Source organism: Lathamus discolor, chromosome 1, assembly GCF_037157495.1.
Source record: "Lathamus discolor isolate bLatDis1 chromosome 1, bLatDis1.hap1, whole genome shotgun sequence".
Classification (NCBI taxonomy): domain Eukaryota; kingdom Metazoa; phylum Chordata; class Aves; order Psittaciformes; family Psittacidae; genus Lathamus; species Lathamus discolor.
In genome coordinates, this window is record NC_088884.1 from 153,948,114 (window position 1) to 153,970,168 (window position 22,055).

The window sequence follows — 22,055 nt, forward strand, 5'->3', positions numbered from 1 at the left end:
CAGGGACGTTCGGTCGGTTTATTAAGATGAATTTACTAAAAGAATTTAGTAAATATTAGAAGCGAAGGGACAATGGTTCAGTTCATGAAAGAAAGAGCAAGAGCAAGACTTCGGACCAGTGTTAATTTCCTTTAAGTCTGCACTGGGATTAAAGACTTTGTGTGAGTTAAAAGGTATTCAGAATGAAACAAAAATGGATGGTTTAGTATTAATTCTGTGTAATAAATGCATGTTGGACCATACAACCGTTTGACATCCTGGATAGATGTTGCAGCTGAAGTTAAGAAATTTTAGTTACCACAATATGCCATTACAAAGCTTTTACCCCCAGGTGTTGTGAAAAAGATATACTGAAAAACCTCCAAGGGAAAGATTTTCTTTCAATAAAATTATCATACTATGAAACACAATACAACATTAAGCAGCAGATAAAATGATTGTAATGATGCATTTCTTTCATACAAGTAATAATGTTTACAGCCTTCATCGGCAGAAGTGCAAAAAGAAATAAGCTCACTCTAAAGCACATTTTGGAGTACAGAGGTTATCTATTTTGATTTCCAAAAAAATGTTCCCCTGATGCACACATCTATTTTAAAGTATGCGCTAATGAGAGGTTTTGTGTTCTGTGAGCCTAACAGCTGATATTTTATAATGAAAATGAGCAGTCAGCAACATTCCTTTTTAGTTTCTTGCTTTTTCCATAGCAGTTTCAGGTTTATTAGATTTCTAGTCATTTGATCATTTATTACTTAATGGAAGAAAAAAAAAAAAAAAGAAAAAAAGCTGAGATTGCTTTTTCCCTCTTTATAACGGGGACTAAACCAGTGGATCAGAGAGGTACATTTTGGTGATCTGTCTCATTGCTTTAGGGGTTGTTTTGTGGGTTGGTTTGTTGGGGAGGAGGGTGGGAATGGTGTGTTGAAATGATGTCCTTCTGATTATGTCTGTAGCTTTCAACACAGATGTAAAAGCAGGAGGGAAGGAAAAGTAATTTCAGGACCTTATGGTGTGCAGCTGAGGGGCTTTGGGGAAAAGAGTCATTAATAAATTGATGGATTCTTGTTCAGTGATATTTTGGGAACTTTGTTCAGCTCCACTGCAGGCTTTAAATTTAGAAGTGGTTCCAGTCGTTGGGAGAAACCAGGAGGTGAACCTGACAGCCATCATACTGCCTAAGAACCCTAATTTGACAGTCTTCTACTGGTGGATAGGGAACAATCTACAGGTACATCAATGGTTTTGACTGAGATGATTTTCAGTTTCTTTCTAATAAAGGTTGAGTGACAACTTTTAATAGAGGTACTGCCATGTTGCATGTCTTCTTTTAGAACATCTTTCATTCCAAATAGCCAGTTATGTCTGGTGGCAAGCAGTATCTAACTTCACTTGGTTAATCACATACATTTAAGATGTTAATTTCCCTTTATCGCTACTTAACTGGAAACGGTATTTTCTCTTCTAAAATTAGTTTGAATTTCTAAATTACTTTCTTTTGGGGGGGAACAACAATTTATTCTGTTTCATTACCCGTGGAAAAAATATTGTGGAGGAGGGTGCATTTGTGATTATAGCATCAGTGAATGATGAGACTTGGATTTATGTGTTTTCATGTTGATAATATGAGTGCTGTATATTCACTGTATAGGCAAATATTTTCTGAGACTTTAAAATAAACTGGAATATCAAAAATAACGAGGATCTAAGAGGATATGAAAACAGTGAGAGCACTCAAGCAATCTAGTGGTATTCATTTGGGGATAGAAAGTCTAGATAAACATATCTTAGAGCAATAAATATCCAGATATTTCTATTGGGAATATTTCTTGCCTGGCTGGGCTGGCTGGGTTAATTTCTTTCAAGGTAGTTCTTTCAATAACAGATCTGTATCTGTTCATAATATTGACTTTGCTATTGCTAGAACAGCCACTGCAGATCGATGTGAAGGTTTTTTGTAATTCATATGGATGGTGGTCAGGGAACAGAACATCTCAGCTTCTCCTTGGAGATTATGGTGGACTGATGCACTTTCATGTTTGTGCTCTAAGTTGACAGAATTAATCCTTTTAACTCTGACATACTCTACATTTTTTCAGGCAAATGACTTGTTACGTATGATCTTACAGAGATTGTTGAACCTGCCGTAAAATTACAGTGGGATCTGAATGAATTTTTCTAAATGAAATGTTTGTTCCATCCAGCAGCTATTCTGTTTATAAAAGATCCCTTTAGGGAAAGAAACATTCAATATTGAAAACTGTGATTGAACGATTCGATAAAATGTTGATTAATTGTATAATTGATGTGACATTTTAAATTACATTCTCTTAGGACATTGTTCCCATGGTTATTGCTGAAATTCTATTTTAAACTTTTCTGTGTATTTTTGAAGCCGTTCCTTACATTGGAGAGTTTTCTGGTGACAAAGTTTGCTGAGACAGGTGACATCAGAGTAACAGTGCAAGCTTCCTGTGGGAGCTCCATGCTTCAGGACTCAAAAGTTGTCCATGTTTTTGGTGAGACTTTATTCTTAATTTTCTTGGGGGTTTTTTTTTGGGTTTTTTTGTTTGTTTCATGTATACTTGTTTCTTGTACCCCTTAAACCAGCTCTCACACAACTGAACCTGTTGTAAAATTATACCTAATGCGACATATAATTCTTCAAATTAGAGGGATGAGCTGTCAATAGGTAACTCCATGAAGTTGAACAGCATGATTGTATGGAAGGGTTTCATCTGAAATGTTTTACTTTCTTTGCTTATTTCAGAGGTTACTGTGGTTCCTATATGCTATATGTAGCAATAGTGCCTAGAAATTTTCTCAGTTTTTAGACAAAGTAGTTTAAATACCTCTGAAAAAAAAGAAAATTTAGTTCTGTATATGATCTCAGCGCTGAAAACAATATGAAATAATTGCCTTATATCACAGTTGCTTTGGTATTTGAGAGTTCTGATCAAGTATAGCTCTGCTGTAATTACTGAATAACCCTTCTGCTTTTGTTTCACATTGTGCCCTGGTGTGTTTTGTTGTGTCGTATAATGTGGTGACAAGGTATAATATACTGTGAAAAATGTAGGGCCAACAAATTATTTACATTTGTATTTGTGCTGTCACATGTGGGAATTGTGATAAGTGAAAAAGCTTCTTTCTAATGCAAGCTAAAAGCCTTCAGATATAAAATGCACAACATGATACATCTCTATTGTCTGAAGAAGTTTCTGTTATTTTTGCTTTTAGTACACTTATTAATTTAAAATAATGATAAAAGACTCCTGCTAAATGGAGCTTTTGTGAACCTTCTCCTTCCCTAAGATAAATGGATTTAACATTTATGCTACCACTTATAATTCCATCTGCTTTTTTAGAAATCTTTAGAAGTCCTAGTGTGACTAGATCAATGACTTCGGCTTTCTAACACTCCTTCTGCTCTTAAAGTTGGCCAGTCTTGATAGTAAGAGCAAGAAAGTACTGGCCATGGGGGAAATAAAGAAGTCTTTGGAAAAGAAAACCACATTAAAGTACAATTCTGATGGAAGTGTTAGGGAGGCCAGGTTTGCCTCATGCATTCCAGAGGATCTCTTTCTCTGCTTTGCATTAAGTTCTCCAGGTGTTCATCCAAGGAACCTATATGAAGAAATGGAGAATTTTAGAGTCTGTTCACTGAGGAACAGCTCATTTTTAGTATTTCAGATATTTTTGAAAATTTCCAGAGAAATATTGGTTTTATTATTTCTAAGAGGGCAGTCATTAGCCTTTGTTACATCATTTCTATTCTTATTTTCATAGCTATTTTATGGAGTATGTAACGTATTCATTTTACATGAAAAAAATGTAACATGGAATATGTTACAAGGAACATGTACCAGGCAAAAAGCATATGCTTATGATTCAGTGAGAATAAGATCCATTGGCACATTTCCATTGCAAATAAATGAAACCAACCATGTTTCTGCGGTGTATTGACCTAAGGAAAAAATACTGGTAACGTTATGACCCCATATCACATATGTAAAATTTCTTGGGTTTTGTTTTTTTTTTCTCTTCCTGCTTTTTTTGTCTTTAGGCACATATTTGATGAAGTTGACCAAACTACATAAAGAAATTGAGTGCCTGACAGGACTGTAGTCTTTCTCCATGCAAGAATACATAAACACAGAGCAGTGGGGTTCCTAGATACTGCAGCGCTGCACAGCAAATAGTGCCAAATTATATATTTCATCTTTTATTTCTACAAAACTGTTTTGCAACCTGGTTTGTTATTTGTTCAGAAATGTTACTTTTTGGTCTTTTTCTAGATAATTTTCATGTTCTTGCTCTGAAGTTTACTAAGCACCTGGACGTGTACAACCCTGACATACCGGAGTGGAGGGAAGACATAGGACGGGTAGTAACACGACTTCTTGCAAAGGTGCTCTTTCAGATTGCTCGTAAAATGTTCCCTCACCAGTTGTAAAGCTTGAAGGTTAAGTTAATGCCTTCCCATTTGGAAAAAAGGATGCAGAGAAGAATAATAAAGTGAACCTCATGAGCCACATTTCAAATGAGTTTGAGCCTAGTGTCACTTTTATGTGCAGGCTGTAGATGTTGATGTTGTAACATAGACAGTCTAGGTCTAACACAGCCTAACTGGCAATTAATACTAAATATTGCTCTTAGGGATTAGACATAAACATATTGGTAAAAACTGCTGACTCCGAAACAGGAAGAATATCTTAAATGTGATACCATAGAATCATAGAATAGTTAGGGCTGGAAAGGACCTTAAGATCATCCAGTTCCAACCCCCCTGCCATGGACAGGGACACCTCACACTAAACCATGTCACACAAGGCTCTGTCCAGCCTGGCCTTGAACACCACCAGGGATGGAGCATTCACAACTTCCCTGGGGAACCCATTCCAGTGCCTCACCACCCTAACAGGAAAGAACTTCTTCCTTATATCAAATCTGAACTTCCCCTGTATTTAGAAGTTAAGCAAAGTAGGAGAAAGAGAAGGCTCCATGAGAACATTAGTACAGCCTTCCGGTGCCTCATGGGAATCTACAGGAAAGCTGGAGGATGACTCTTTATTAGGGCATGTAGGGACAGGACAGGGGAAATAGCCTTAAACTAGAATAAGGTAGATTTAGGGACATTAGGAAGAAATTCATCACTATAAGAGTGGACTCTGGAACAGGTTTCTCAGAGAAGTTGTGGATGCCCTGCCCCTGCAAGTGTCCCTGCAAGGCCATGTTGAATGAGGCTTTGGGCAGCCTTGTCTCGTGGAAGATGTCCCTTGCCTGTGGCAGGGGATTGGAACTAGGTGATCTTTAAGGTCCCTTCCAACCCAAACCATTCTAAGATTCTGTGATTCTATGATGCTACATAATATAAAAGACATAGTCTTTGTGTAAAAACAAAGCAGAATGAAAGAACTTACAGTGCCAGTTTTGTAACTTTGAAAATTACACAAATTATATAGGCACACTATTTGTACATCTGTGTTTTGGTTTGTTTTGGTTTTTTTTTCGAGATTACAAAAGAAATATAGATTGGCAGCAGCTGAATCTTGTAGGTTAAATCAAGTACAAAGCCATGCAGCACTACTCAGAGATAAGTAAATGAAAACTATGAGCTCTAGAGCTATACTGTTCAGGAACACACACTGCCAGCAACTAGGCATGCCCACACAGGCTTTTGTGAGGGCAGTAGCACTGAGGTGCAGGTTGACAATGTTCTTAAAGTATTTGCTTTTAAAATCACTTGTCTTTTCCTGGATTTGCAGTAGTGCAAATCAGGATCTGGAATTTTGGCTTTTATACCATTTTGTGCCTTTTATTTTTTTTTCCCAAGGTTCACATCAAATGTCAAATTAAATTAATTTCCTACTTTTATCAACATAAACCCATTTTATAACCAGTGTCAGTCAAACAATTATTTTACTCCCTTATACAATAGCTATTGCATTTTAATAATTACTGAATCATTTTCAAAAGAATATGAAAGATTTAATGGCATTTCAGAATTTGTTTGATGAAGGCTGTAGAAAGTGCTCAGAGTGTTGTCATGAGAGTTGTGTGGCTGTATTCTATGGCACATGGAGGATTTTGGGACAAAAAGCAAAATTTGCACAAACTACATTGCAAAGAGATGCACTTGACTTTCAGTGTGGGATGCAGGTCTTCATTACAATTTCAGGAACTCAATCTAGGTGCTCTTAGTGTTACCCTGGAAGATTTTTCTCTGTCCATTAAACACAGATGGAAAAGTAGCCTCCCTAAGCTAAAGTTAGCTGTAATGAATATACCCTTCTAAGTCTACTATGTGTCTGAATGGGCCACAGAGGTCCTAAATCAGTTAGGATTTTTTTTTTTTTTATGTTACCCTAGAAATGCACAGCCATTGCACAGTTTTGCTAACACTGCATACCACTTGATTTGGCTTCTTTGTATGATGCCATTAAATCACTTTAATGCGATAACAATGCTAAGCTCTTCCAGTCTTCAAAGAGCAGCTCACATTTCACTTGATTCGTATTTGGCTTTGTTCATGTTTTAGCTTCTGGTAGAATATCCTCTAAATATTAAGGATCTGAATACCAAAGACTAAAAGACATATGTGGAATTACTCGTGTATTTTCTCTAAAACATAAGGCACACTGTCCTATAATTTGCCATATGCCTTTGTCTTTACAGGAAACAAATATACCTGAAGAAACACTCATGACAGTTGTGAAACCTGGTCTGCCCACAACTGCTGACTTGCATGTGCTACTACCAGCAAACCAACCAAAAAGGAAGAGAAGTGTAACTAGTGATAAGGTAACCAGAGCAATGTATGTCTGGCTAGGACAGGCTTCATCCTCTTTTGCAGTCGCTATACTCTCATTGTCTTTATGTAATAATTAAAAGGTTTTCCCTACCTATGTAAAGATCTCAATTCCACCTGACAAGATACGTGTAAAAACTAGCAACCGCTATGTCTGCTGTGTTTGACAGTATCTAGACCAGCGTAATGTAGTGCTTACTGGTATTAGTGTATTTCACAAGACTAGGTAATGCTCATCTGTTTTTTAAACAGAAAAAGCAGTGGTGACATGTCAGTCTCTGAAGATCTGGTAGAGCAAAGAGTGTATTTAGAACACTGACACTGCTAATGAGGGACAAAGCATCTCTGCACTCTTTTCATAAGCAAATTAGATTTCAGGTCAAACAGAAAAAGAACCTTGATAGTTGACCTGTAAAGAGCATTGAGCAGGTAGTTTCTGTCTTTGTGAGCAAAAGTCCTTTTCAGTTGGCAAGAAATAAATATAGGGTACACAGGAATGAAAATAAGACATTAGTTTCTGCCTTATTATTTTGGAACTGTATTTCTTCCACAGGAACATTCGGCACTAATAATTTGAAGTAATTGTCCTTTTGCTGTGTTGAGAAGGAACAGATCCCAACCCTGTGCGTGTTATCTGGCAGTTCAAGTCATGCCAAAGAATGACAGAAAATAAAATAATAATAATAACAATAATATAATTAGAAATAATAAAAAAGAATTACAAAGAATAGCAATGTAAGGTATCATTAATTTTGAAGGGCATTTTACGACTTCTTCAGACAAGGTCATAGTATCCAAAGAGCTGGTGAAGTATTTAAGATGAAGCTCTTTATGTGAAAACAAAGCCAGTAGATTATGTTTGGAATTTATGGGGTATGGTTTGAAAAGTCCAAAGGAGTAGGTTGAAGTTCTCAAAGTACTTGAAGAGGTGTCTTACTTTAAAATGCACAGAATACAGTGTGAATGCAGTTTCTGAAGGAAATTCTTTTGTCCGAACATATACGGAATGGATCTTTATTAATTTGGGGGAACTGATAGTGATAGATTCTTAGGTTGTTCAAACATATTATTTCAGTATGGAGTGTGATGCATATTAGTATCCTTTGTATCTCAGCTGTTAGCATTGTGCTTTAAGGCAGCTTAAAGAATAGGCTGCCTTAAGGCTTTTTTTTGGTATTTGTTTATGAAATAGCCTGTGAGTTACTCCAAAACATAAAGAAAAACAGTTACATGTTGCAAATTATTTGGAAAAACTTTAATTTCAGTGAGACTGTGGGGAAATTACAGTAGTTTACCAAGGAACAGTTTCTGTAATAAGCAGTCCTGCTTTAGCCAGCTGCCTCAATTTCTGTTTTTATATTGTAGCTAAGGGGCACCACCTTACTTTAGCTATTGATTTGTGCATGTAAAATTGTTGATTTAGAATTGAATGGCACAAATTTTGATACAATATATGTTGTAACTCCACTGTTACTCAAGAAATGTCCTAAAAATACACCCTATGTAAATAAACTTACAAGCAGTAACTGGTTAAGTCAACAGGAAAAACTCAGTGTCCCTTGTTTAAAGATTCAGTACATTCTCCCAGAAAAGAATCTTGAAGGTTTTCATCATGTTTAACTGGAAAGATGTGCTTTGTCCTGCTGTTAGTGCTAGTTCTCAAAGTCAATGTTGTGACAATATTCTCAAAGTCAATGTTGATGACTCCCCAGTAAAGAATGTTTTCTGCATATTTGGAGGTGTCCATGAAATCCTTAACATAGACATATTTCCAAAATGTCTTCCCTAAAAGAAGACCTATTTGTTCTTGACCAAAAACCTTTTAGATTTGGGATATTATGTAATTTCAGAAGATCTTGGTCAGGCAGCGAGCATGTACTTGGTGGTTTCTATTGGTATTTTACAGATGTGATACCAGTGATTAAATTAGTGGTCTAGAACAGGAGTCATAACTGATAAAAGTAGCGAGCGATAACAAAGATTGTAAGTTGGAAGTGCTGTAGTAGGAGTCCTTTGGATAATTCTGACAAAAGCCCTTTTTCTTTCAAATGTATGCATGTAAGAATAAAAGCTGACTGTGATTTAACCTGGTTTTAAGAACACGGCAATTTCATTCTAATCATCGACTCTGGAGGAAGACTCAGTTGCTTAATTTATGCACATCTATTACATGTCTAATGTCAGGTGGGATGATTCTAGTTAAAAGAGTCAATTAAAATGCATTTAAACTGTAGTCTGGAAAGCAGTGGCTCTGAGGAAGATTTGGGGCTCTGTCTAGATACACTACTACATGAAAATTCCCAGTGAGTTGCTTTGGTAAAAAGGGCAACTCAAGCCCCACATGCATAAGAAAGTAGGTAACAGTTTGAATACTGTCATTATTTTTGCATTGTTATACCACAATGCAAAAGCCACTTTGTTCACATGTTGAAATATTATAATTGGAAAGGATGTAGAAAAAGAAGATAGAAAATTCAAATGTTGGTATAAGAACCTTAACTTAGTCTAGAGAAGACCTCCACACAGTAGATTGTTTTTTGTAAATGTTGGAGAGGTGGCAGCATTGTATTCAATAAATGCCTCAAGTACTGAAACAACCATCAATGTAACAGTGAAACAAATAAGCCTGGTGGTTCCCATGAGATTCAGATTTTCAACCTGATGGAAGTGTAGTTTGAATATGCTTGGGTAGGGAGAGAAATAATGGACAAGTGTTAGTCACTTAAGCAAAAAACAGAGCAAATATTTGGTTCCTCAAACACCTGCCAGGAAAATATGAGGTATCCAAAGTTATGGACCTTGGTTATTTCATTTACTGCCTCAAAATCAGATTACCGTAACATAATTGACCCTCTTGCACGGTATATCATGAACATGTGAACCTGGAGTGACATCAAGTAACTATTTCAGTGGTACCAGCATCACTTTAAAAGATGCTAATCAATATATTATTATCATTGTATTATTATATACTTATTCTCTTTTCAGACTTTGGGCAAAAAGATAAATACTTAGGATCTATCTAGAGTAATTTTCTTGTAAAATAACTGAGGGCATGATCCCATCACTCTTATGTTGAGTCATTCTCCCACAAAAAATGTAATAAAGTCACTGGAATGGCTTCATAAGTTAGCTATTCCTGAATGTGAGTGAGGATATTTGAACTTTTGTGTAGTCTATGACCATAACAAGAGAGACTACAGGGATTTCTATCTATTATATGCAAAGGCTTGTCAAAGATGAGCACCATAATTGATAATATCATAAAAGAAGTTACTCATGGAGCTTTCATGGATATAAAGCATATTTCTAATTTGGCATCCTGTGTGAAGTCATGTCCTAAATTATAAGGTATAGAGTATAAAACTAGCTTTGATCTTTTAGAAAATTACCCATGTTGAAGGCACAAGCAAGTAGAAGGGAATATTCAGACGATTTGTCATCTGGGGTTAGGATATGATAGTATATTTAATGGTTCTGCTCCATAAAAATGTGAGAGACCATATTTTACTATCTATCCACTGGAGAAAAATAGGAAGAATCCTGATTTTTTCCACATGGATGGATGTATATATTTCTACAGAGTATTGTTTGAAATTAGGTATAAATGGATTCCCTACCATTATAGGTAAGGAAGTGAGGAAAATTATGACATGTAGCTCATTATCAAATAGCAGTTACTTTTCACAGCAAGAAATAGAAGTGACATTGCAGGTTTTCTTCTGAGAGGTTAGAAGAATGGAGGAGTTTTAATATGAATTATGCGTGGTGTGAGTTATGACCAGGTAAACCAAATAGCGTGTGCAAATGGTGTGCTATCTGTCACATACTGGGTAAATGTAAAGGCTTTGGTGTAAGCAGAAAGATAGATTTATCTATAAATCAGCTTTCACGGCTTGTAGAGTTTGGCATGATTTTTAAACACTGAATTTCTGTAAGATTTCAGCTCACTGTTGACAAATGCTTTTTGAATTTCTTACCATTTAATGAACCAGGGGTTTTCCTTTTTAGAACATTGAGTGACTCAGAGTGGAACATAGTGCAAGATGTCTGACATTCTCTCTGTTGTATTTTCAGAGAATAGCAGCTATAAAGCAGGCCTTGAATGCACACAACATCAGTTTCTTTCTGAGGGGAGGATACTGGGTCTTAGTGACTTTAGCTGACTCCAGTTCAGGTAAATATATACACAAAGCTCCCAACAGAACAACCTTTGGATGCCTGTTTCGGTTCTAATAAGTTAAGGAGGAAATCTTCATATCAATATATATGTCTACATACATATATACTTACTTCATATTTGTTACATATAGATGCACGCATAAATATGTGTACATACATGTAAATATGTCTATATATGTAATATATAGAGTTTCATAATTTTTGTTTGTGTATCATCTCCCATAATATATCCTTCTTTATTATTTCAGTATGCTGTGGGAGAACAGCTTAGCTTACCACAACCAATTTATGTAAATATGGGTACGATATTTTATCTCTCAGCTCCCTCTAGAAGACAAAGCTCTTTTATCTCGTCACTAATGTGGAATTGTGCTACAATCTTGCTGTAGTACCTCATCTGGTTTAAAGGGCTAACATTCGTTAGCCAGCATAAAAGGCTGGGATTGAAAGAAGCCCATGTTTGTTTCAGCCTTTACCACTGTGGGACCTTGATGAATTAATTGTTCAGAGCCTTATTTTTTCCTTCTGTGACATTAATACAGCCCTGCTTTTGTAACACATATACTTCAGGGTATGTGATCATTTCCTATGATAACTTTAGGTTCTGAGAAAAAGACCCACTGAGTATGCAAATAATTAAATCTTCAGAGTTGTTTGTTGTGTTTTGTTTTGGCTTTGGTTTTGCTTGTATTTGTTTTTAATTGGTCCTCTGTCCTTCAGTCACAAGTCACCAATTAATTTTGTGTTGTTGCCTTCTTGAAGAGGGTACAGATGTAGTAAAAAGGACGTACACAAATAGCAACAAATGTTTTTGCCCTGCCAATTAAATAGAAAAGAAAGCCCAAGAATGTGAGTGATCTGAGAGAAGACATGCTAAGCTGTTGTTTTGTTTTGTATTTCAGACTCTCAGAGGATTGGAGGAGGCAGTGGCTACTGGGCTATTGTGATTCTCTTTGTTATCTGTCTAGTTGCAGTTGGGGCTTTCATCCTCTACAAGTTCAAAAGGCAAGTAAACCTTAATCAACAGCATACACACTTTAAGAATTAGGATTATCCACAAATCAGCAAAACAGTTTGTTTGTTATTTGAAAAGGGTCCTTGAAGAGTTGCAAAAAGTCCACTGCTTTGAAAATCATGTTTTTTCCAAACTTTTCAGGCACCAAGGTCCTGTACTGATGCTTGCTTTCACTTGCTGTGTTCCAAGATAAATAGCAGCAATATGGGAACTATGTAGAGTTTGTTCAGCTTGTCTAAATAATATCATCAAGAAACAGAGCTGAGCTAAAATATTATTCCTGATTAATTCCTACCTCAATACTCCTAGCAGTTATGAATAAACTAAAGCTTTCGGGACAAGGAATGCATCTGCAATGCTGATTTGCTTAAAAAGGTAGCTTTATCAAAATGTGTAGTGCTCTGGAGTTTCTCTTTGCACACATTACATTTTAATTGCTGGGGCAATGCCATATCGAATGACTGACAGAAATAGATTAGCATTAATTTGACACTAAAGTTTGTTGAGGGTGAGAAATAATTCTGGAGCTGGACTTTATGTAAGACATATTCTCAAAACTGGCAAGGGATGCCATGCCAGCCTTTGACAATCCAATATATCTCTAGTCTGCAACTGATTTTAATCAGAGCTACAAGGGTGCTAGGCAATTTAAAGGATTTTGTTCTTGTTCATGAGTCTGTGTTATCATTGGCTGTGCTCTTGGTATTTTTGTATCTCTGGTGCACTTAGAAGTTCTTGAGTTTAAGCATACTAAAAACGAGTCTTCATCATCATCAAATCCTGATGTCCTTACTCAGTGAGGATTCCTGATTTGTCTCATTTTTTAAAGATTGATTTTTATGTGAAAGAAATGTAAATTGTAGAAATGGGTTCAGCACTGAGTTTGTGATAGCAGTAAGTGTAGGTAACATTTAAATAAGTTTGTTTAGATAGTTACTAAGTCAATATAGAGCCCCCCTTTTTGCTAAGGATCTCTTCATTTTCCACTGCAATAGCTAAGTTTCTTATTGCTCATACTAGCTGATTTCTTTAAAGGACAAAGCGCAGACTGTCAAGCTGTCTACAGCTGAATAAAATTCCATTTTACTATTCTAGGTGCCTGCAGCAAGGAAAAGTATAAAAATGGTTGATGTGGTGTAATTATATTATTTCAGTAGCAATAGATGGAGGATTTGCTGTTTGTAGTGTGCGATCATAAAACTTGCTTGTGATATCTTTCAAAAGCTGTATGATTTATATCTTTTATTAGCTCTTAAATGAGAGCAATTAAATTACAGACACAATTACTGCATGGCAAAAGAAGTATGAAATATTCAAGAAAGGAGGAAAAAAATTATGTTCCTTGAGTTCTTTCTAAAATGCTCAATGAACCATTGCTTTATAAATAGAGCTTTTACTAAGGAGGAAACTATAGTACAATTTGCAAATTGCAAGCTTTAATGTCTCTCACAATTCTATATGTAATCTGTGAAAATCATTTGCATTTAAATTTTGTGGGGGTTCAATTTAGATGCGAGTGAGGAGAATCGTGAGAGTTATTCAAATGTTTATCAGTAGCCTGAAAACTGCAGTTGGCATTGATGAATGACTGTGCAGTAGTATTCAATTTTAGTCCATTTCTTATCTGTTTCTGAGATATTTGACAGAATTATTTTCAGATATTCCTGCTCATCTTTTCCAAGATGACAATTTTTGTTGTTCTTGTTGCATCCTTTATTTGCAATTTGATCTTCAAAGAATATTGAGCGCCTGATTGGTGCTGCGTTTGAAAAATCAATTTCCCCCGTGTGCTCCCTGTGAACTCCTCTCCCACCCAAGTCTTTAATCCCTTCAAAAAAGTCTTTCCTGTGTTTATAAAGATGGATGTTTCATTGCTGGATCCCCATGGAGTGCTTACTTGTGAGCAGAGTTCCTTTAAAGTCAGTACAGTGAGTATGTAAGTTTACAAACTCATCCGTAGGGACTGAGGCTATGAAATTGAGTGTCCTTTATAGATACAAAGGTTGCAAGTTGTAATGCACAAAGGCAGCTTGTCAGTATTATATGCCTGTATATTAAAAATTAATTTGCTGAAAGAATGCCATCGGCAACAAAAATTGTTCCATTTTAGAATATAATTTCAGCAGAACAACATTTACTGGGCTCTGTGGTAACTCAGACAACACACGCAAATATAAAAATGAGTTATTTCCACTTACAGGCATGTATAAGGTGTTGAAATGTTAATAATGTCCATAACTTTTATGTATGATTCACAAAATTAAGTAGAAGATGGAAGACATTTGCTTGTGCTTTCCTCTTACTTATGTAAGTTGGATACTCCCTTCAGAAAAGGGTTAAAGCTTTCTTTTTTTCCTTCAAGTCAGAGAAATCTTTAGTTTTATTACTACACTGATTGGGTCTACAGGACATGCAGATGGCATTGGGGCACAGGCAAAGCAGTTGGTTTGCAAAAGATTGTATTGACATGCCTTGGACTATTTTCTCTCTATTTCTCTCTCTTTTCTGGCCTAGAAGACCGGTCTTAAGATTGTTTGATACCTGGAAAGATGCAAGACAGAAAGACGGGGTTGAGGTTAAGATGGTGACTGCATTGACAGGGAGGTTACAGCTTCATCTGTGAGAGCATTTAATCTTTTTGCAGTGAGTCGAGGCACAGTCAGGTGAAAAGTAAAGAGAAAATAATAAACTTCTGTATAGACCATAGTACAGCTTCAATAGAAAAAGGAGAAACCTGCTCAAACTGCCTAATGGTTCTGGAGTGCCAGGGATTGGTTCCTGTCCCCTAGCAAGAGGCTTAATTTACACTAATTTATCACGCAGAATTGCAAGATGAAAGACAGTGTTGACAAGGTATCAGGGACTAATCTAATAATTCTTTTTTATGAATCTTTCAGGGCAATCAGGACCTCTCTGATGAAACTTCCTGCTCCTGTTTAATTTCTCATTTTCTGAAAACTGCAGTACCCAGCACTAAAAAACAGTGTCCCTCACAAGAAGTAAATCTCCCAAAATTAGTTTTTGGGGAAGCAGTAATCTAAAAATAACAACCCTGCATAAAATTATATGTCAGGTGCCTCGTATGCAGAAAACAAAGAGAGTATTTTATCTAATTAAGTAGGGAGGGTAGAGGGAAGACAAAGGCAGATTCATATAGAGGTGGTGGGATTTGGGCCGATTAGTTATGTGCATAGTAAAAACCAGCACTGTCTCATCACTCCTGAAGGAATTCCCATTTTAAAGAAAAGATTAAAATTTTGTCATTTCTTACTAATCAGAACTAAAATTGTAGGGTCTGCTGGATAAGCAGAGCTGTCATGGCTGTCTAGTAATGATAGGTGACTGTAAATTACATTGGTTCTGATATGCCCTAATCCCAAATAATTAAACACTGACTAGGAATACTGCTGTCCTGCGTTCTTATATGCAGTAAAATAGTGAACATTTATCATTTCATCTCCCTGCCTCTACTTTATCTAATGGTGTGTTTGTGCATCCAGCCACTTATCACCAGGAACATATGCTTGAAAAACTGGTGCTGGAGTCCTGGGAGCTCATAGAGCGAGTCCTGGCAATCCAGAGAGTGATTGGTTGCTGTAGACAAAAACAAAATTAGAAAGCCAGAAAGTATTGAGATATGCAGGGTTTCGATCCTCTGTGATCAGAGTAGGTAAACAATTCAGATTAAGGCTATGCTTACGTAGTAAATGAAAAGTAAATGCTAAATGGTAAGTGCTGATGGTTTTAAAGACTAATTCTGGTTGTATGCCACAAATGAACAAAGATTAGTTTAGTTACATTTGGGAGGGTGGGGGGGTGGAATATTCAGCATGGGAGCAAGGAGAGGCAGTATCACAACTGCTAAAACTGACTGTGGCTGTGGCACAGGACACAGTGCAGACAATGAACATGGATGGCTGGCAAGCCAAGAATAATGTGCCTTTTCTTTGCTCTTATTTTTTGAGGATGGAAATCACCAATCTGATGCCTCAAGCAAACAATATGTTACAGTACTCACTAGTATGCTTCAGTAGTTTAAGCATCCAGGTAAAATGGACTAGAGCTGTTTCTTTTGACCAGAACAATATGAAGCAGCTGGAAAATATATTTGAGAAGTCAGGTCTGTTTTTTAATGCAGATCTGGGACTTTCATATATTTTTTCTATACCATACCATCTTTACTAAATTAGGTTCAGGAAAAACACACTTCTTCTATTCCCTTTGAAAAAATGTTTGTATTTTTTGTGGGTTTCAAGTTGCCATCCAGAAAAGATTTCTTTATCCTTTCACAGCAAACTTCTATGGAGTGCGGTGCTGGGCAACAGTATAGAGAAGGCAAATAACACTGTCTGTACTAGGCAAAGTGGAGGGAAGGAAAAGTGCATTTTAGCCACATCAAAGCTGCCATGTAATCATCATGGATCTGAAATCCTTTTCTTATTTTTTACATCTATATAACAACAGGATATTAGGGTAGCCAAACCAGAACAAATAGTTGGCTTTTCTGCTTAGGTATTTTAGCTGGTTAATAGTAGCAAATTTGGTTCTCTAAAAGAGTATGAAAATCTTCAACTTTTAATTTGTATGCAGACTACTGCCAGTGTACTTCAAGCTGCATGCATTGTTTTTACAAATCACCATGAATCTACTTCAGCCAAATTTATACCATTCTGTGTGTATTCTTTTTTCCCTCACTACTGTTAAGTGTCACTTTTGGTAAATGAACCCCTTCCCTGGTCATTTCCACAATCTGGAGCAGAACTGTGTTATCTTTCTGCCTCATTGACTTACTGTCTTGTTTTCAGTCTCTGAAAAGCTATCATTTTACCCACCTTGCTTATACTACTTTTATATTCCATGAGAGCAAGTTTAGTCCCAGTCCATGTCATTTAGTTATAAAAAAAGGCACTAATTTAATGATCCGTAATATTTCATAAAAACTTCCTCAAAAATCAAAGTAATAGCATGTAGAAAAGATTTCTGAAATGAAAGAGGCAAGTAAATCAGAAGTGCCTTAAAGCACAAAGAAGTAAGTCATCTGAACATTAATCCAAGCATAATAAAGCCAGCACCACAATAAAGTATTCTATTTAATAGATTATTATTGTTAGTTTTATATAAATTCCAAGAGAATGCTACATCATTCCATGTCCTTTGCCATGTGAATATGTTCCTTTTTTTTTTTTTATTTTTTTTTTATTTTTTTATACTAAGCAGAATCTTAATCAAGCCCCTGGAAAATGAATGAAGTTCCATAAAGGCCAATGAATATTGGCTCCACAAGGAAGGAACTGAAAGCCAAATAAACTAGAGAGTTTAAACGGGTGGGAATCAATATCTCATCTCCCTCCTGCTGTTCCTTACTGCTGAACATTTTTAAGTGCAAATAGTTTCAGGTATGAACTGATTAGAATTTGTGAATATCAGGAAGATAAGAAAAAGACCTTTCTGGAATATCTTCTAAAAGGTGTAAGACCTGAAGAGCTTGGTGAAAGCCATGTGCTGTGATGTTCAATAGTATTTCTGTGCAGAATGAAGTCTCCAGTACATATTTTTATGGTCCTCAGAGCAGGCGTGAATATTTCTTCTTCTTCATGATTGAAATAAAATGCTACAGAGAAAACAAAAGAATCTAAAAATGTAAACCATAGAGTGCTGCTCAGCAGAGGTAATTGCCTCCAGTGATGGATGTGGAGCACATGCATTTTGCAGCTGAAGAGTAAACCCCCAAAAGAATCTATTGCATAATCTTTTTCTCTGTACTTATAAATGTGCTTTCAATTTTCATATTGGTGATATAACTCTCTTGGGTCAAATTTCATGTCTTGTCATGTTTTCACAGTAGTCTTTTATGTAGACCCAAGCATTTCAGCTCTGCCTACTTCAAACAGTTACATTGCTTCCTTAAGAAGAGAATGCACATCAGGGTTCACAAGAGTTTCTCTCTGTGTAATTAGAGGTAGCAGCTTCTTTCCTACATATTAGAGCAGTGAGAGGCAACTGAAAATAGATCTCGAGTCAGGCCCATCTTAGCAAGGATTCGGTATCCACATCCTGATTCATTCCACAGTGCTGTTGTCCCTTATAAGCAGAACATCTGGCACATGTGTTTAAAACACCTCTTGGAAAGGCTTGGACTATCATTTTCTTCAATCTGGTTGGGTCTCTTGCGTGTAAAACTGAACCATATGAAACACGTAGAGATCTTTATAGTGTATAAAAGGTCAAATGCCTACAGTATAAGCACAAGACCTGTGATTCTCTCCTTCTTCCCATTCATGCTCTGTGTTACAATATAAGATGCTTTCCTCTGTATCTGTGAGGAACAAAGAAAAGTGTGGGAGAGTCACTGATTATCTCAACTTTATTGCCTTCCTTGGAGGATCTATACTTAGCAGGATTGGGCTCACACAGTTTAGGTGAGTGAGAAATAAAAGCTTATGCCTCTACTCCTTTTACCCGTAGTTCCTACAGAAGTGCTCTTAGAATCATAGAATCATATAATAGTTAGGGTTGGAAAGGACCTCAAGATCACCTAGTTCCAACCCCCTGCCATGGGCAGGGACACCTCACGCTAAACCGTCTCACGCAAGGCTTCTTCCAACACTCTTAACAACAATGTGTTTAATGGTTATTTGTGAACTTGTGAGATTTCTTCCTTTAGGAGCTCCTTAATGCATTTAATAGTATGTGTTGTGAGTGTGTGGTCTCTAACTAGTAAGTCTTACCAAACACATGAGTTGAAGCCTCAAGATTTACCCTAAAGGACACACCTTGTTGAGCTGGTTTCAGACAGTCTCTTCAGGCTGGGCAGACAACAATTAGACTATCAGCTCTGTTCCCTTTGCTTAACTGCAGAGGTCTGATGTGCCATATGGGTTCAAGATGGGTAACATTTATTGTGTCAAAAATATTTTGATGATGCCACTGATGATGCCACAGTCTGTCAGAAGTTTTGAGAAGGTTCCCTAATTATTGCAGAAACATATGTGCTAATTCTGCAGATGTGTTGCAAAGACATTCTTCTGGGGTTTATTTCCCTTAGGCATTCAGCGGTGGACTGAAAGTGAGCAATTTGACAGGTTTGATGCAGGTCTGATTGAGAGGGATAGTGTTTTCCACATGACCAGTTTCATTAGCAAACACATTAAAACAGTCTGGAGTTACTGGCCCTAGAGAAAAAAATCAAAATTAATTACCTAATGTATTTGTTTTGGTAACAAGGAATGTCCTTCCCCTTTTCATCGTGGCTTTTTTCATCCCATTAGTAGGGGGAGAGTGATGCAGGGCTTGGCTTTATGTGTATGTTTGTGTTCGAGGAAACTCCTGAAGTGGTCATAATAGCACAGTGTTGTGGTGTTAGACCTTGTTTGCATCCTTCTCCTTTGTATTTGGTTAGTACTTTATTTACTCTCAGCTCACAGAGATGCAGAAATATACATAAATATAATTTTTTGTGTGTTCGTATACACATACCTATATAGATCTCTGTGTGTGTACACATATAGGTACGCAGTATGCAATTAATCCCTTGGATAGTTCAGAATAAAGGCAGGAGATCTAGTTCAGTTGTCTTTCATGTCTTAGCAATTTTGATTTATGATAAGTATTCTGATGCCATGGAAGGTGCTGTTCAAACTGGTATGCTGCAGTAACTTTTATCTCAAACTAAAATGGTGCCACCTGATAAAGAACCTTTCTTCTGAAATGACATTTAAAGACAGGTCATCTTCAAAAGCCTTGAGAAAACAGAGCAACCTGTGTATTTATCCAGCTTTCAAACTGCTGCCAGAATATGGAGCAGGAGATGGTTGGTTTTTAGAGACATGCCTACAAATTAGTGTCACTTTTTTCTATTTTCTCGGTGTCTAAAGTAGCTCAGCAGAAACCACAGCTTAATCTCAGCAATTCAACCACGTTTTCTGTTTTCTCATTGTCTACCCCTTGCAATAATCTGTGTTTAAGCACAGATTTTGACAGCCATGATCTGCTGTCATGCTGGTCAAGCTGTCGAGCTGCTTCTTGCAGTGTACAGCCTGCAACTCCCTCCCTAATCAGAAGTGTCTGCTTGGTGCCTGGGAGAGGATGTCCTTATGTGCTCAGGCAGACCGCACGTGAATGCAGCTACAGCAAAGGGTATGGCTCTCAAGAAATGTTTAAACCATAAATTCTGTTGCACAGTTAGAAGTCCCTGATTATTCCATTTGATTTTACAAAGTCTAATTTAGTAAGTTAATCTAGTTAAGAAGTCTTTATCAGTACTAAGACTTAAGGCTCCCAATCTCGGACATAGTGCTAATTGTTCATTAGAGCTGATAGAGCCATTTAATTACATGCTCTTTGGTTTTCTAGATTCAAATCAGAATGAACAAATTCATTAAATGCTGTCTGCTATAGAGAGTTTTGTCTAATTCATCAGTTTCCTGTAGTCCTGGGCCAAACTTTACACTCTGTCTCCTTCAGTGCTGCCTGCTTAACTTCTATACCCTCCCCTGTCTTCTTACGTGCCCTGACCGCTGCCTGTTTGCCTCCTTACGCCTTGGTCCTGGCCTCCTGGTTCTTCACTCTCTGCTCCCTTTTGATTCCCTGCCTCCTGGATTTCTCCTGCTTCCTCTCCTCAGCCCTGATGGAGCATGAGAATGCTATTCGATGTGTTCACACTTCAGCATCAGCCCACCTCACCAGGGAGATGTGGTGATGATTGTGACCTAGCTTGATGTTTGCAAAGACACCTGGAAACAGGAATGAATACCTGTTTTATATTTTTATTGCTTGAGTTCTTAAAATAGTTTCTCTGTGGTTATAGTAATATTTTTGGATTATTGTTCATTGTTAGAAATTGATGCTTAATTATTATGTAGGTATGAACATTCCGATAACACAGTTAAAACTGACTGAGAATAAGGAGTCGGTAAGTTTAGGTTGTGAGCACAAAACCAAGGAGGGTGGGATTGGTGCTAGTTTGTGATTCTGGAACACTTTTGGTCTGCTGAAGCTCTGCTCTGATACCAGCATGTGTGCAACACAAGGGAACTCCATCACAAGACTTTTTCTCCTTGTCTGATATAGGAAACTGCCAGGCAGAAATGTCTATGCCCAGATGCACAACGAGAAAGAGCAGGAAATGACAAGCCCTGTTAATCATAGTGAGGACACGCAGAACATCATCCAGGGTGAGGAGTTTATTGATGATGACCTGGACTCGCAAACACTAGGTAACGCAAGAGGTAACTTCATTTTTAGTTTATAAATTTTCATAAGTAATTGATTTTTAATTGATATTTGCTTTCATTTTAGCTTTTCTTTCATTTTCTACTCAGTCTCAGGAAGAAGCAAATAGTACACCACTAACAAAGGATTATTGGAGTTACCTTCTTTCGGCTTGCTTGTGATACAGGCCTGTGTATGAATGACATGCTATATAGAGGACGAGTACACAGATAATACATTTTCATGTTAGGAGACATATTTAGACATTTTTAGAGAGAAATTATATTTGATAGAACAGTATATAATAGGTAACAATAATCCCCTGATTTAGTGGAAAATGTAATCTAGGCTAGAAGGATTTGTAGGGTCAGGGTTTCCATTATTTCAAATTGATTGAATCTAGATCTGTTGCTTTATTTGCCATTGTACTAAAGTGGTATTTAAAGTTTTCATTATTAGAAGCGTTACATTTATTCCTGTATAAAAAGTATCATAAGTCTTCCCTATGTAGCTAATTTAAGTAACTTTCCAGTGTTTATGGGATGGTCATAAGGAACCCATGAGCAATACTTTCGGTGAATATCTCCCTGTGCGAATTACTCCAGTGTCAGGTGGAAGTATATATCCTGGCACCCTGTGGTTATTTTTAATGTAACATGGAGTGCTGATCTATAAAGTTCATTTCTTGTAAAGTTTACCATTGTGTTCAGATTGCTTTCAGGTCACAGTCTGAAAAGTGTAGGACAATGGAAAAAGCTCCTCAGTTCCATTTCTACACATTTTGTGAAAATAAATCAGATAACCCAAAGCCTTTGGGATTTGTAGCAGTAGATTGATGGT

General features: G+C 36.8%; 1 protein-coding gene across 6 annotated transcripts in view; it reads left to right on the forward strand.

Annotated features, from left to right (window-relative positions):
- The window catches only part of SORCS2 (sortilin related VPS10 domain containing receptor 2), a 559,071-nt gene that overhangs the window by 524,948 nt on the left and 12,068 nt on the right, over positions 1 to 22,055 (forward strand). For 4 of the 6 annotated variants that reach the window (XM_065659847.1, XM_065659840.1, XM_065659855.1 and 1 more), the window contains exons 20-26: positions 1,095 to 1,228; positions 2,393 to 2,516; positions 4,296 to 4,408; positions 6,676 to 6,801; positions 10,886 to 10,985; positions 11,893 to 11,995; positions 21,075 to 21,232. In XM_065659847.1, coding sequence (XP_065515919.1) covers positions 1,095 to 1,228; positions 2,393 to 2,516; positions 4,296 to 4,408; positions 6,676 to 6,801; positions 10,886 to 10,985; positions 11,893 to 11,995; positions 21,075 to 21,232 — 858 coding nt within the window. The remainder of the gene's footprint in view (positions 1 to 1,094; positions 1,229 to 2,392; positions 2,517 to 4,295; positions 4,409 to 6,675; positions 6,802 to 10,885; positions 10,986 to 11,892; positions 11,996 to 21,074; positions 21,233 to 22,055) is intronic. The other 2 variants (XM_065659862.1, XM_065659876.1) reach the window with 1 other exon arrangement.